General features: G+C 43.5%; 2 protein-coding genes across 2 annotated transcripts in view; both read left to right on the top strand.

Annotated features, from left to right (window-relative positions):
* The window catches only part of LRRIQ1 (leucine rich repeats and IQ motif containing 1), a 139,594-nt gene extending 135,627 nt beyond the window's left edge, over window positions 1–3,967 (top strand). The window contains exons 30-33 of the mRNA XM_054399999.1: window positions 995–1,270; window positions 2,167–2,281; window positions 3,011–3,213; window positions 3,737–3,967. Of these exons, the coding sequence (XP_054255974.1) occupies window positions 995–1,270; window positions 2,167–2,281; window positions 3,011–3,213; window positions 3,737–3,967 (825 nt within the window). The remainder of the gene's footprint in view (window positions 1–994; window positions 1,271–2,166; window positions 2,282–3,010; window positions 3,214–3,736) is intronic.
* A 3,364-nt stretch (window positions 3,968–7,331) lies between these two features.
* The window catches only part of ALX1 (ALX homeobox 1), a 23,795-nt gene continuing 16,313 nt past the window's right edge, over window positions 7,332–14,813 (top strand). Inside the window, exons 1-3 of the mRNA XM_054399828.1 lie at window positions 7,332–7,563; window positions 9,813–10,117; window positions 14,583–14,711. Coding sequence (XP_054255803.1) covers window positions 7,332–7,563; window positions 9,813–10,117; window positions 14,583–14,711 — 666 coding nt within the window. The remainder of the gene's footprint in view (window positions 7,564–9,812; window positions 10,118–14,582; window positions 14,712–14,813) is intronic.

The following is a 14,813-nucleotide window of genomic DNA, read 5'->3' as shown; positions in this document are numbered from 1 at the left end:
GTAAGAAGGGTAGAGACTCAGAAGACTCAGGGATAGATGCTCCTTAATGCTTGCTAGCGTTTGAAGTGATATAGGACAAAATAAGGCTGAAACTGTACAGAGCTGGGTGCTGAAAGACCGGAATAAAATTGCTCTGTGGCTTTCAGCATCGCTGAATTACACGTTTTTAATCGGATCCTAGCACACATCGCATTGAAGGGGGGGAAAGAAAAAAAAAAAAAAAAGCAAAAAGCAATGGTTCTTTCAAACGACCTATCCTTGAAAGCCAGCAGTCCCTGTCAAAAGCAGCTCAATGCATCCGTTTGTTAGTGCCTGCAACTTAAACAGGGATCTATTTCTTTAGCCCCTCTCCCTCTGTCTCACACCTTCTTTTAGCTTCGTGCTTAGAAACCAGAATGTCGAGCCATATTTCATGCCTTAGAAGAAATCAATTCATCTGAGAATGACAAGGCAGCCCCTCACACACTCTCTAGGCCCCTTGATACATTCAGAGCCTCGGGGTCGCTCCGGTAATGTAGACCTTATATTTTCAGAATTGTCCCTATATTAATCAAACTGCCAGCAGGCAGGACCGCCTAACTTGGCAGAGAAGGGCTTCTCTGTCGGTTTGCAGAGGTGCGCTGGTGCTCCGTGCTCTCAGTCGGCGCTCATTTGGTTCGCAATAGAACGAGAAGGGCTCCTTGGTGGGTGGATGGGAAAATACTAAAAAAAAAAAAAAAGGCTAAACAAAACAAATAGCTTTATTTAGTTAGACTTCGACACTTAAACCTCTTAATCAGCTCCTCTGGGGAGCACCCCTTCCTTGGAAATTAATTCCCGGGGAGCTGGGGCGGGGCGGGGGGGAGAAGCAAACATTCACCTCTAACGTACTGCATAACCAGTGAGCTTTTCCAGGTTTGGAGTTTTTTTTCCCTAAGACGCCTATTTCTTTGATATGGAAAGTGATGTTTGGTTTTTTTTTGCCTAGCGTGTATATCTCTAATTTGTTGGAAAGCGGGATGGAGCGGGCGGGGTAAGATTTGGCTTTCACAGAGGAGATCCAGCCGCTTGCATCTCGGCTAGTTCTGTCAGCAGTTTTGTCCCCTCGGAAGGGCAGGTGGGACAGACGTCTCCCCCAGCAGCCGTGCCCATCTCCGGCTGCAGGCGGAGGAAGGCTGTGCCTGCCTTTCCGATGATCCCGAGGGGAAAGCCGGATTCTACTCTTATTCGAAATGCAGAGCAGAAAAGTCGGATCCGAGCAGCACGTTTAGGAGCAGATCTCTTCCTCCTGGTAGTGCCAGAGAGCACGGGGCTCTAGTCCCACGGCCCAACTTTCAAATCCTTTCTAAACTTGAGAAAAGAGCTACAATAGCAGCCCGATAAAGCATAGATTAAATTCTTGTAGGATTTGTTTTTATAGCACGTATGTAAGTGGGATTCATTACAATTTGAACTAGATCAAGATAAGAGATTAATGCTTTTATAGAGCATCTCTGCTGAGATTTCCTACGGGGCTACGATTAAATCCACACACTAAATATTATCTCGTTCCATTTTGTGTTGAAAGAAACGTTAGACGGTCTAAGAAGAGTCATTACGTGTTGCGAGACGAAAATTGTGGAGGTTCGTCCAACTCTGACAGCAATCCCGCTTTCCTAACGGGCAGAGAGAGACGAGGGAACCTTGCCGGTCAGCAGTTTCTTGTCTTGCTCCTGAATATGCCTTTGAGGGACATGAAGTCTTCATTTTGTCTGTGCAGGTGTCATACAGGAAACCTCCCAAACAGCTGAGGTACTGTCACAGTGCCAAACTGCTGGAACCGTGAAATAGTTGCTGTCGTTAGTTGGCTGTTTGCGGACAAAGTCTGGGAGCGTCTGAACTTCGAGTCTGGCTGGGAAAGGCTCCAGGCTCGGGCCCGGCATAATGAGAAACTACACATCACCTTCCCTAAGCGAGGTGAGCGGGGCTCGGCGGTCTCTTCTGCCCACGCAGAGTTAGCGTTCAATTACCAAGCAGAAGAGTGGTCGATTCGGTCCTGCACTTTCACTTATCTCTGAAAAGACAGGTCCCAGGGTTTTTTTCCCCGTAAAGACACCCCAGACAATGTCAATTAAACACTTCCCTTCTGAGCGTAAAATCTGAAAGCTACCCACCTACACCAGAACCGATTTTTGTTTGTTTTCTTAGGTGAACAACAACTGCCCTTTAGCAAGAAAGTTCGTTAAACGGGGTTCGGATCGAGACCTTTTTGCAGCTGGGCTGCGGAACGCGAAGTACACACACTCCTTTAGGCATACGGATAGTGATGCTTAACATACTTTAAAAAAAAAAAAAAAAAAGAGAAAGAGAAAGAAAGAAAGAAAGAAAGAAAGAAAGAAAGAAAGAAAGAAAGAAAGAAAGAAAGAAAGAAAGAAAGAAAGAAAGAAAGAAAGAAAGAAAGAAAGAAAGAAAGAAAGAAAGAAAGAAAGAAAGAAAGAAAGAAAGAAAGAAAGAAAGAAAGAAAGAAAGAAAGAAAGAAAGAAAGAAAGAAAGAAAGAAAGAAAGAAAGAAAGAAAGAAAGAAAGAAAGAAAGAGGAAAAAATGTTTAACAGCCCCCAAACCTCAATTTCTTTCAGTGTTCATTGAGATGTAGTGCATTCTTTTTTTCCCTGGCAGTAAGAATACTTCACATGATTCTTCTCACAAACAGGATGCCTGGAAAATTATAACTCAGCCAAGCTAGATTTTGAATCTGTAATTTGCAGTTTGCCACATTCCGCTGGGAGGGAGATGTGGAGCGAGTCGCGGGTGTCTTTTTACACCTTCTTTCGCCTCCACAGGGTCAGGTTCGTCCTTCCCAGCATCAAGCCTCGGAGATCAGGCGCTCATCAGTCTCTCTGCAGCCTAACTCCTGAACCGACCTAATGCAATAAATTCTCTGGGTCTGAACGTGAGATGACCAACTAGGTAATTAAAACGGAAGGCTTGTGGAAATCTCGAACCATTCGAGCACCTGCTTTTCGAGATAACCAGTTCTCTTCGTATTTCATAGTCCCTCCGTCCCCTCGCGGCTGTCGCTACACTTCTTGCCCTACTTCCAGCCCTCAGCCGACCCTCACTGCGGAGGACATTCCCCAGCGGGAACACCCAACTCTCGTCTTCATAGCTTCCCATTCCATTTTCCCGGATAAGTGCAGTGTGCGTATGTGTAAGGAAGCGAATAACACACCCCAAATTCGTTTAGCCCAGTCCCAGGTAGAGCTGATTTCTTCTCATTCACTCCCTAAGTAAATTTTGTGTTATAACTTTTCTGGAAGGAAGAGAACTGTTCGTGTGAAATAGATTTAAAAATATTTTATAAAGATATTTTCTCTGTGTCCTGACATCCATAGTTAAAAACTAATATTAGAAACGAGAAGGGGGGACGGGAGGATGAGATTTCCCGGGCATTTAGAAGGAATATTCTCGCGCGTACTGATGCCGTTCGCACTTTATTTAAACAAACACAAGAATGTGAAGAGAACTGTTGAGGAGATCCTTCAGACATGCAGTAGCACTGTTTCGGCTGGAAACTGCAACCAGAGCAGGAGCGGCAGCATTAACTGAGAACCCAGTAACGGCCACCCTGCCCAGGGCGGGCTGTCTCATACCGTGCGGGTCCGGTACTGGGCTCACACATTCCTTTTCCTAGATCCGTTCACTTTTTGACAGAGAGTCGCTTGCGATTTTTTTGCAGGATCCTCATTCTTACGCTTGGGTCTGTAACTTGTGATCTCAGGAAGGAGAGGAATGCGAGGGCGGAGGGGGGGAAGGTAGCCCGCCTTCCCCGCAGGAGAGACCCGCGGGTGCCGAGGCGGGCATCCCCCCGCCGTGTGCGTGCCCGGCTTATCGCAGGGGACAAGCGTCCCCCCAGGAGTTCCTACGCACTGCAGGGGCGAGCTCCTTCACACCACCTCTGGCCACGAAATGTCTCTCCATCACACATAACACCCTTTCACAGAAGGTTTAGGAGATACTCCATCTCTGGAAACACAGCGGCACATCTGCACGCAGCTCTTAATAACCGGGCTGCCTGGCGGAGGGAGCCAGTCCCCGAAGAAAGATGCTTTTCAAAGCCGTCTCACCTCATCACAGGATTTCTTTTCTTTTTTTTTTTTCTTTTTTTCTTTTTTCTTTATTTTTCCTTTGCCGCCTTCTCCCTCGGGATCTGTCCAACCCCTTTTAAATGGTTTTAGCTCGCTGAAGTCAGCTTTCAGTTTCCAAGCTTTTAAGGAGAACGAATGCCATGCGTGGCGCCAATTCTCCCCTAGGTTACATCTCTCCATGCCTTTGAAGTCAGCTGGGTTGCACAGAAGTAAATGAGAGCAGAATTTGGCCCCTGGAGCTAACAGTGATGTGTAACTGCTCTGATTATTTAGGGTTTTTTAAATTTATTTATTTATTTATTTATTTATTTATTTATTTATTTATTTATTTGCCGGAGGAGGAGGGGTAGATGGATTTTAAGATCCGGTTGTAATTTATGTCGCTCTCTGTCGTTAATACGCCGGACACTGTAAGCTCATATAGAATGCACGGTGCTAATGTTGTCGGACAACGCTTTGCAACGACAGGGCGAGAAGCTAGAGGAGCTACTACCGGGGGTGAAGATGCTGCGAGAAGGGTCTTTTATTCTCAGCGGAGTGGCAGGAGCGGGGGGAAGAGCGCAGAGGACGCGGCAGCATGTCTTGAGTCTGGTCCTCAGCCGAGGCCGGGGCTTCTACCACCCCGTGGGTTAGCTGTAGCGGTCGGGGTGGCCAGGTCCTCCCGGGAGGAAGGGAGGGAAGGGAGGACTGGAGGAGCGCCGCGGCACTGTTGGGGTGCGCGGCCGCTCGGGGCCGCCCGGCGGGGATTCAGCACCGTCGCCGCAGAGGCGGCTCCTTGCCGTAGGCAGGACACGCGTGTCCCCGCGGGCGGGCACCCGCGCTGCCTACAGCCTCTGTAGAGAAAGCCCTGCTGCTCCTGCTTTGGCTGGGAGCTCTGTGTTTTTACGGGCACATGAGATGCTCCTTGTCCTCTGCTCCCCTGGAGTTTAACAGCTGCCTTTAAAGAGGGACATTTATTGGGATAAAAGTGGATTGCAGGCTGCAACAACGTTGCGTGTGTCTTTCATTTAAAAGACACCGAGAGGTACACCCCTCCTTTATTTTTCCCCTTCCCTTCTCTCTCTTTTCACTCCCCCAAGGCATTGAGTGCTTTTAAGGCATAGTTATAAACAAGCTGCCGAACCACCAGCACACGAAGATGCCGGCGGCAGGAAGCAACGAGACTCTATTCCCCGCTTCTGGAGCAGGCGGTTGCTCCAAGATGTGCAATGAGGAAGCATGCCGCTCTTTAACAAAAATCCAGGGACTGGAGAGGCTCCAGGGTGCAGGGTGCTGCCCCTCTCCCGGGTGAAGCAGCAGACTGACCCTTTTGGCTGCGCACCGTGGACACCGCTCGTCCTCCGCGCCCCTTTCCCTTTTCCCTTCCTCTTCCCTCTTCCGTCTTCCCTTACTCCCGGGAGCTTAGAGGAACCACTTCCACCTCTTCCTCCCCACAGGCGGAAAAAAGACAGTTCCCGTCCCAGACAACACCCGAGCGCCACTTTTGCCCTCTCTCCCGGCGGGGCCGGCCGGGGGTGGCAGCGGGGGTCGGCCGGGCAGCCTTCCCGGGTGCCGCGCCTCCCGCAGCCGCTGGCCGATATCAGAAGCAGGTAACGCTAGAAAACGTGGTGGAGGTGCAAAGGTGGCGGCCCTGCTTTGAGGGATGGCAGGGAAGGGCAGGTCGCGCATGTGTCGGGTGACGACCGGAGCTGCTCGACTGCGGCTGAAACAAGCGTCCCTCACTTAGCTACTCTTTTCTCTGGGAAAATGTCAAACAAGCGAACAGCTGAAGAAGGAGGGGAGCTGCTCGCCGGGAAGTAGGTTGGATCTGAACTGGCTTTCTTTTCACATTTGGCTGGGTTCACAGGAAAGTTCTCTAGGATGTTCAGCAGCCCCGGCTGGCCATTACGCGTACTTCAAACGCGCATTAAAGCTTCATTTCTTCTGCCCCTACATGCGGGAAGAGCCTTCTGAGCAGACTTCTAAAATAGCCTTAGTAGAACAGACAAGCTCGGGCCCACGATGCTGAAATACTCATCTGAAGTGATTGCAGGAATCAGTTTTGCTTTACTCCGATGAGCAATCCTTTCACCAGGAAGCAGGGAGCAGCTCTTTTCCACAACGTGGGCCTTTTCTAAATAGTTCCCTATCTCTCCCTTGCCTGTGTTTTAAATCCTGTCTATGTGTGAAAGGACCAAGGAATTCAGCACTTCAAAGTTCACACTTTGGGTGAAAACCACCCGCTTTTTCAATATCCATAGGAATGCATGCATGTATGGCTCACTCCACTTTCTTTTTTATTACCTGAGAATATGTTTTAATACTTTCACTTAGAAATTGTATTTCATGTTCAAGTGGCTAGTGATAATATTTCAGGAGATTTAAAATAAATAAAGGAACCATTTTTAACTGCTTTGCACACATGCACGGGGGCAGACTGGAGGTCTGCTCAATTGCAGCCAAAATCACTTTTAGGCTGGGTTTCTGATGTAAGAGATTTCTAGTTTTAAGTTCCACTGTTTTACATTCCCTTTACACAAACAGCCACCTATAATATTTTCATTCTCTCTTTAATTCTAGGACCAAATGTCTGAGCTGTTTAATAAAGAAGGAACACCAGTTCTTAATTTCACAGCTTCAGAGATCAGGACTGCATCTATGAAGGTATTAGTCAAATCGATTAAAGAAGATCTTTTACTTGAGAGTATGTGCCCTTGGAATTTTCTTGCTTTACATTTATCAGGGAGCTTGAGGGGAGGGAGGGAAGCAAGGGATTAGCCTCTTTCCAGCATCCCTGGAGAAATGTGAATAGGTTGCAGAGGGGAAATGCCCTTTTCATGTGTCCTTGTTTCCTTCCCTCCCTGCCTCCCCTCACCCTTCTCGCATGCCTCTGTGTGTCTGTCTGTCTGAAACGAATCTGTCTGTCGAAAATGGGCCTGGAACTCCCTCCTGTGTTGGGATTAGGTCTTGAGGGACCTGGGGTGGAGTTACACTGCTTGCCTATTTTCATATTCATTAGAAATGGGAGGTTGCATAAGGAGCCCTGCTGAGCTTCAAGATATAAGAGCAACTTTGGGTCCCCCCTTTCAAGACAAGACAAATCAAAGGCTGGGAGGCAAAACAGCTCCCTGAGCTCTGAACGTCTTCCCCTCCCTCCTTCCTTCCCTCCCATCTACTCACCCACTCTCCCTCCCTCGCCTGTTCACAGTCCAGCCTCTGTCTAGGGAAGAGGCTCTCAAGCAGCCTTAGATGATTATGGATTTTCTGAGCGAGAAGTTTGCCCTGAAGAGCCAGCCGAGCAAGAACAGTGACTTTTACATGGGAGCAGGAGGCACTTTGGAGCACGTTATGGAAACTTTGGACAATGAGTCCTTTTATAGCAAAACGTCAGGCAGCAAATGCGTGCAGGCCTTCAATCCTTTGCAAAGGTCTGAGCATCATGTGAGGCTGGAGAGGACATCACCCTGCCAGGACAATAACGGTGAGTCGCCATCCCAAGGGCTATTCCCGCTCTTGTGCTTTGCCCGCCCTGGAGGTGCGCAGGAGGGGCCAGAGCTTCTCCTGCCCTGGGGAGACCAAAGGCAGCTGCTCAGCCTCTGGGTGCTGGCATGCGAGGGGCTGCCAGGTAGTGAATAATAACTGATAAATAATAATTGTAGTAATGATAATACCGGGAAGGGCGATCGCCTACTTCGATACGTTCTTTTCCTTTTAGCGCTGCCCCTCCGGCTGCTGCCTTCCCTGCCATTCCGGGCTAGCTCTAGCCCCGGCAGCAGCGGGGAAGCGGGAAGCGCAACTTCGAGCACACAGGAACAGCCCGCCCGGCCCCGGGGCGCCCGGGGGCCCGGTAGGGCCGGCGTGGAAGAAAACGGGCGAGGAGGAGCCACGGCAGCTCCCCGGCCTCTCTCCGGCCGCCCCCCGTGTTGTCGACGCTCGGGGCCGGCGTGTGTCGTCCCCTACACCCGCTGCGGCGTTTCCACCCTGTAAAACCCTCGGAAAGTGCGGCCGCGGGTGCCGGTGGCGACGGCACAAGCAGGCACGTACGGCTCTCGGCCGGCGAGGAACGGAAAGTCACTTGGGCATGTTTGGTTCTTTCAAATAACGCTCCGAGGATAGTGTTTTGGGTTTGTTTTCCTGCTTTGCTGAATCATGTGTAATAATGATTCTTCATACTAACCAAGAACGAGTTTAGTAATTCAAACATCAATGTTAAACATTTTTTTCCGCGTCCTACCTGATCGGCAAGGAGAACGTGGAATATTTTATTTTTGGAACATATACATTTTTCTCTATTATTCCAACATTGTGTAAATCACACATAGAAAAAAAAATATTTTTTTTTCTAGTAGAATGGGAAAACATTTTTAAGATCACCTGCGATAGTGAGACTAACAGTATCGTACATTTTTTTTTCACTTCATGTAGATATTGAAGTTTTATTTTTTTTGAGAACATAATTTTTGTGTGAGACAGTTTGTAAGAAATAACGACAGAGTTCTGCAAATGCAACTTAAAAAACCCAACCAACCTACAGAAAAAGTGATTTATACATCGAAGTTTTTCTTTCATAGCTCATTTAATGTGTGCCTTGGGGGCTTTGGGTCGTTTCCTATCTATGTATGTGTTGATGGCAAGTATCTAAACATCGTATTTGGTTAAAATCAGCTCGGGATGAAAGAAAAGAAATTACTGAGAATGTGAGAAAGTCCCAAAGCATGCTTCTTGTCGTACGTTACATGTCATCCTTGCAGATTTTAATTTCAATAGACATTTAAAGTTTTTTCGCCTGTTTCTCAGAAGAGAGAGGGGGGGGAAAAAAGGGAGGAAAGAAAAAAAGAAGAGAAAGAAAAAAAAAAAAAGAAGAGGAAAAATGCAAAAGCATCCTTGCGAATCCTGTAACTTATTGCATGACTTTTCCAATGATATGTGAAAATAGAAATCACAGGAAATGTTCACATTTCTTATTAAGAAGCTAAGAAGCTACAGAGGAATCTTTCTTTTCTCTGCCATTCAGATTTTACCTGAAGACAAATAGTTCCTGCAACCCTTTCTACAAACTATATAAAACGATCTGATCTAATAAGTTAACGTTTTGCAGAAACTCTCTGCATTTTGTAATCATAACAAACTTAATTGGAAACAATTCCACTTTACAAATCTCAGAGAAGGTATATGGAATCCATTGAGCTTGTAAAATGAAGTTAATTTTCAGTTTCGTTTGCTTCTTGGTTTGTCAGTTTACAGCTATTTAGTTCACAGTTGTTTTGTGCTTTCAGACAAATATAGTTTGTTTTTTTTTTTTTTTTTTTTTTTTTTTTTTTTTTTTACATCTGCTTCCAAGTTTAAAGCACGTTTGTTGATAGCTTTATGCCAGTTATATGAAAATCTGGTTTTGGGATAAGATTCCTTATCTGGGCAACTCTTGTTGCAGCTGATTTCATGGATTATTAGCTACTTTAGTAGCAGAATAAAAATATTCAGCTACTCCCATGCAGCCTCCTCAGGCTGGAAGATTTTAGATGATATTTTCAGATATAACTCTCAGCTAAAATCCAGTGTGATACAGTACTTTTACTCTGCCTATTGTTAATATAGATTCCTCTTCAACGACCTTGTACAGAAATATGCTGCCACGTAGAATCTGGCTTCTTGTGAAGCTCTTTTATAAGAACCCTTGAATTAAAGCCTCCCCTTTTAACCCATAATCTCTCTTCCCCACCTTGTGTGCAGTGAACTATGGGATTACTAAAGTGGAAGGACAGCCTCTTCACACAGAACTGAGCAGGCCCATGGACAATTGCAACAATCTCAGGATGTCTCCGGTGAAAGGGATGCAGGAGAAGGGGGAACTGGATGAACTTGGCGATAAGTGTGACAGCAATGTCTCCAGTAGTAAGAAGAGGAGACACAGAACAACTTTCACCAGTTTGCAGCTGGAGGAACTGGAGAAAGTGTTCCAGAAAACTCACTACCCTGATGTCTATGTAAGAGAACAGCTGGCTCTGAGAACAGAGCTCACTGAGGCCAGAGTCCAGGTAAGGAACCAAATTTCATCATTTCCATGACAAGTTGTGCATTGTAGGAACTGCTAAATGACACTCTTGGGGATTGTTCAAAAGTCCATAAAGCAGAGTAAATAGCTCTTTTTGCTTTATTTCTTTATGGATTCAGGCTGTTATGCTGCAGCACTAAAACAACTTGTTATTTTTTTTTTTAAATAGCCTGTGTTGCTGTTCTAGAAACTTGTTTAAAGGATGAGGAAAAAAAAAAATCATTAGTAAATCAGCCTCGGTCTCTAGTAGTTCTGTTTTATAGTCAGAAATCCAGGCAGTGAATACCTGAATACCTCACACCCTAGTGTGAGGTGTCCCTGCCCATGGCAGGGGGGTTGGAACTAGATGATCCTTGAGGTCCCTTCCAACCCTAACTACTCTATGATTCTATGAAAGATCCCATTAAAGAGAGGTGCTGCATGTAGTTCAGACTGATGACGATGCAGAACTTGGACGCAGAGGATTCTCTGTGTGTTACAGCATGAAAAGTACAATTAAAAAAAACCCCAAACACGCAAATTTCTTGTTCCTATCCAAAGAATCTACACACACACGCACACACATATATCTCTGAAAATGTGTATATATATATATATATATATACACACATATATATATATATACAGACACATATACATTTGTTTGTGTCTGTGTAGGGCAAGAAAGTAATCTTTCAGCCTCTGTTGTATGAAGGTTAAAAATCACAAAATTGGGAAGCATATCTGCTGGTTTTTTAAGCTTGCATAACTGATGCACAATATTATTCTAATTTTTGGAACTGAACATGCTGTAGTGCAGTATTTCAGTATCTTAACTGCCTGCAAAGTTGACTCATTCAGTATATGCTAGTACAGTAATCAACAATATTTCTGGCTTTGGATGTGTGAGAAAAGAAGACAACTATCCAGGAAATGCAGCCCTTCCTCTGTTTAAAGATCTTCCCTTTAAAAAAAAAAAAGGCTGTGAGCTGCATTTTGTGAGTTTATCCTATTTTTAGAGACCTTCCCTCAAATTTCAATTTAGAGAATCACAATCTTGTTGACTCTGACACACTGGGATTATTTTTTTTTTCCCATTTAGTAACTTGAATATGATAACAACTTCACAACTTGTAATTAAACACACGCTCACAGATGCATGGGAAGGAAGAGATGTCAGTGCACGTTGCATGCAACTGAAATTATGCCAGAATTACTTTCAGAAACAAACTCAGCTAATTAATGTTATGAAAGAAGTGCTCTTTTCATGGCTGTTCCACCAGGCAGCATATTCACCCTTGCCATCAGAAAACAGAGTCCAAACTTGTGGGCCAGTTACATCGATAGGATATCGGTGATGCTGATGGAATTTAGTTCAGCGGCTTTTAACTCTTCAGGCTCTATGCAATCCTTCTCCCTAAGAATTCAGTACAGTTCTCCATGTATGAGTTCCATTCATTAGGATTTAGTCTTGACTGAAAAAAAAAAAAAACCCAACACCAAACCCAGGAGCTTGCATAGTGTTAAAACACTGGTTTTACAATTGCATCATTCTGGAACATAGGAGAGCTACTCCGAGAATTCATTGTCAGAATGTGGAGAGGAAAATTGGTCTAAAATATGTTAAATAACCTTTTATCAACTTTTCCCCCCCCTCAGTTTTAGAAGATATATATGGCAAAAGTATTAAAAATAAGAGAGTAAATGTAAAAACGTGCATGTCTGCACCAGATTATCTATTTCTATTTTATTTAAAATATCTATTTCTATTTTATTTAAACATGTTCTCCCCTTTCTTAACAGATAACTGATCTTTGCTTCTTTTATTTTTTTTTTCTCCCCTCATATGCTAAATATGAAAGGAAATGGTGATCATTTTTATCCAGAGTAGCAACAGGATTCCATCACAAGATTAAGTAATTTAAAAGGCCTTACATCATTAGGGGCAAGCATCTGGCAATCTGAGGATAACAAGCAGCAGATTTTTACATTGCTTTGTGGAGGCAAATGGTTACTTTATCTCTGCCAAGAGCCAGTTTCTAGTAAAGTGATGTAAACAGAAACATTTTGGGGGACTGTCAAAGGAAAAAAAAAAAAACCAAAGTGGTGTTTTTTTTTTTTTTTTGGTGCAGTTACTGTAAATTCAAGCAAATTGTTTGATTTAGTTTAGCAGAGCGATCAGCTGGATGCCTTACCCATGCTCCCCTTCACCGCTGTTTCATCAACATCCAGTTTCATATCTGTCTGGCATACACTCAGAGAGAGCCAACCTGAACCTAATTTATCTAAGTTGTTCCCTTCCTTGCTGCATGTCAGTGAAGTAATTGGCACCCATTTTAAGGAGATTGTCAAGGTCTTTTTCCAATGACACTCATGACTAAACTCCCTTAGTGTATTCTTGATGACTCCTGTGGACAAAGGAGGATTTACTTTTTCTTTTTTGTTTTTCTTTCCTTTTATTTTTATTTTTTTCCTGAACTTTAGGCATCACAAGCAATGCAAATTTATCAATAAGGTCCCCAACAATATTTGTTCAACAGACCTTGCTTTGATTGCTGAGTACCTTTGAAAAAGGTCACACATACTAAATTTGCAGCAAGTTCTTGGGAATTAAAATGGGCAAAATTATGCCCTGGTTGTTTAAGCACCATAAAAGGACCGTTGGCTTCCCTAAAGATCAAGGCAAAAACTGAATGAAACTGTTATTTCAAACTTGCCACCATCAGGGACCAGTAAATAGGTCTCAAAATGAATCACAGGCAGAGTGTCTTGAGTCTCTCTTTCTCTTTCTCTTTCTCTTTCTCTTTCTCTTTCTCTTTCTCTTTCTCTTTCTCTTTCTCTTTCTCTTTCTCTTTCTCTTTCTCTTTCTCTTTCTCTTTCTCTTTCTCTTTCTCTTTCTCTTTCTCTTTCTCTTTCTCTTTCTCTTTCTCTTTCTCTTTTTCTTTCTCTCTCTTTCTCTTTCTCTGTCTCTTTCTCTTTCTCTGTCTCTTTCTCTTTCTCTGTCTCTTTCTCTTTGTCTCTTTCTATCTATCTCTATCTCTATCTCTATCTCTATCTCTATCTCTATCTCTATCTCTATCTCTATCTCTATCTCTATCTCTATCTCTATCTCTATCTCTATCTCTATCTCTATCTCTCTCTATCTCTATCTCTATCTCTCTATCTCTAACCATCTATATCTCTATATCATCTATATCTATCTCTATTATCTCTATCTCTATCTCTGTCTCTCTCTATCTCTACCTCTATCTATCAATATCATCTATATCTATATCTAATCTTTGTCTCTCTCTCTATTTCTAGCTCTATATCTATCTAATCTATCTATATATCTCCAAATGGATTCATGGTCCTTTTAGCAGGAAGATTAACCAATGGAATAATAATAATAACAATAATAACAACAACAACAGCAACAACAATAATAATAATAATAATAATAATAATAATAATAATAAATGTCTGTTCTGTTAGTAGTGTGACTTCTTTAAAAATGTTGGAATGAAAGCATCATAGCTGAAAAATAAAGACCAGGCTGTATAATATTGCTTTTATACAGGAAAAGTTGCTTTTCTTAGCAATCTCTTCAATTCATCAGGATGAGTCTTAGCCAGTCCAAACTGAACTGCTTGAAAGGAAAAACAATATTTTGAAGATCACAGGGCAATGACAGATATCAATCACAGCAAGAAATACAAATATAATAGGTTCTGAGATAACATCTGTCCCTCGGAATATTACAGGGCAGTCCAAGTTTATTGAAGTGGAAAGAAAATAACTTTTGGCTGACAGGAATGCATTGTTTCAGGTTTAAATTATTTCATAGTCTAAACATAAAGTGCTGTTCTTCAGTTTTCTATTGTCAGAAACAGGGATCACCTAACACCAGTGTGAGAAAAGTGTCCCAATCGTTTTAAAACTGTGAGTTCGTATTTTTTTATTATTTTCTTACCCTGGTAGCCTTCCTTATAGAAACTTTTCCTGCAGTGCAGGCTACTGTCCTGATGCCAGCTTTTCCTGCCTTGTCATTACTGCACTTGATAAAGATTAAGTGTACCTCTAGGAAGCAGATCACAGGTAGTCAGAGAAAATCAGCGGGCATGTGAAAGTAAGAGAAAGTTTGTTCATAGCTTGACTTGCTACTGCCTGCTGATTTGCCTCTGCACAACTGAATTCTGTCAAAATTAGCACTGCTTGTCAGTGCTTCTTTTCTCATAAGACATGAGAAAGAAAATAATTTATACTTCTAAACCAGCCAGGAATAACTTAAGCAGGTCTGACCTTGAGAAGACTGAAATCCTCAGGTGGAGAACTTCCTTGTCTTTATAAACCAAAATTTTCAAAGCTACTGTCCAAAATGTGTTGGCTTTTTACATTTTTTTTTAAATTGTTTTTTCCCCCCTTCCTAGACGTCTTTGCATAATATGACATTGAGTTTACCTTGATGTTTATTTCATCATCTACTACAGGTTTGGTTCCAGAATCGAAGGGCGAAATGGAGGAAGAGAGAACGCTATGGTCAGATCCAGCAAGCTAAGAGCCATTTTGCTGCCACCTATGATATATCTGTTCTTCCAAGAACTGACAGCTACCCTCAGGTATGATAAAGACCAAGTGAAACTTTGCTTCTGCATTTGCCTTTTCTTCCATTGTTAGACAGTATGTGCATGGAAGACGCCTGAAGGCTCTCTTGTGTTTAA

This window comes from Indicator indicator, chromosome 3 (genome assembly GCF_027791375.1).
Source record: "Indicator indicator isolate 239-I01 chromosome 3, UM_Iind_1.1, whole genome shotgun sequence".
NCBI lineage: Eukaryota > Metazoa > Chordata > Aves > Piciformes > Indicatoridae > Indicator > Indicator indicator.
The sequence above is the reverse complement of the archived record's forward strand: the minus strand, read 5'-3'. Positions and strand labels throughout refer to the sequence as shown.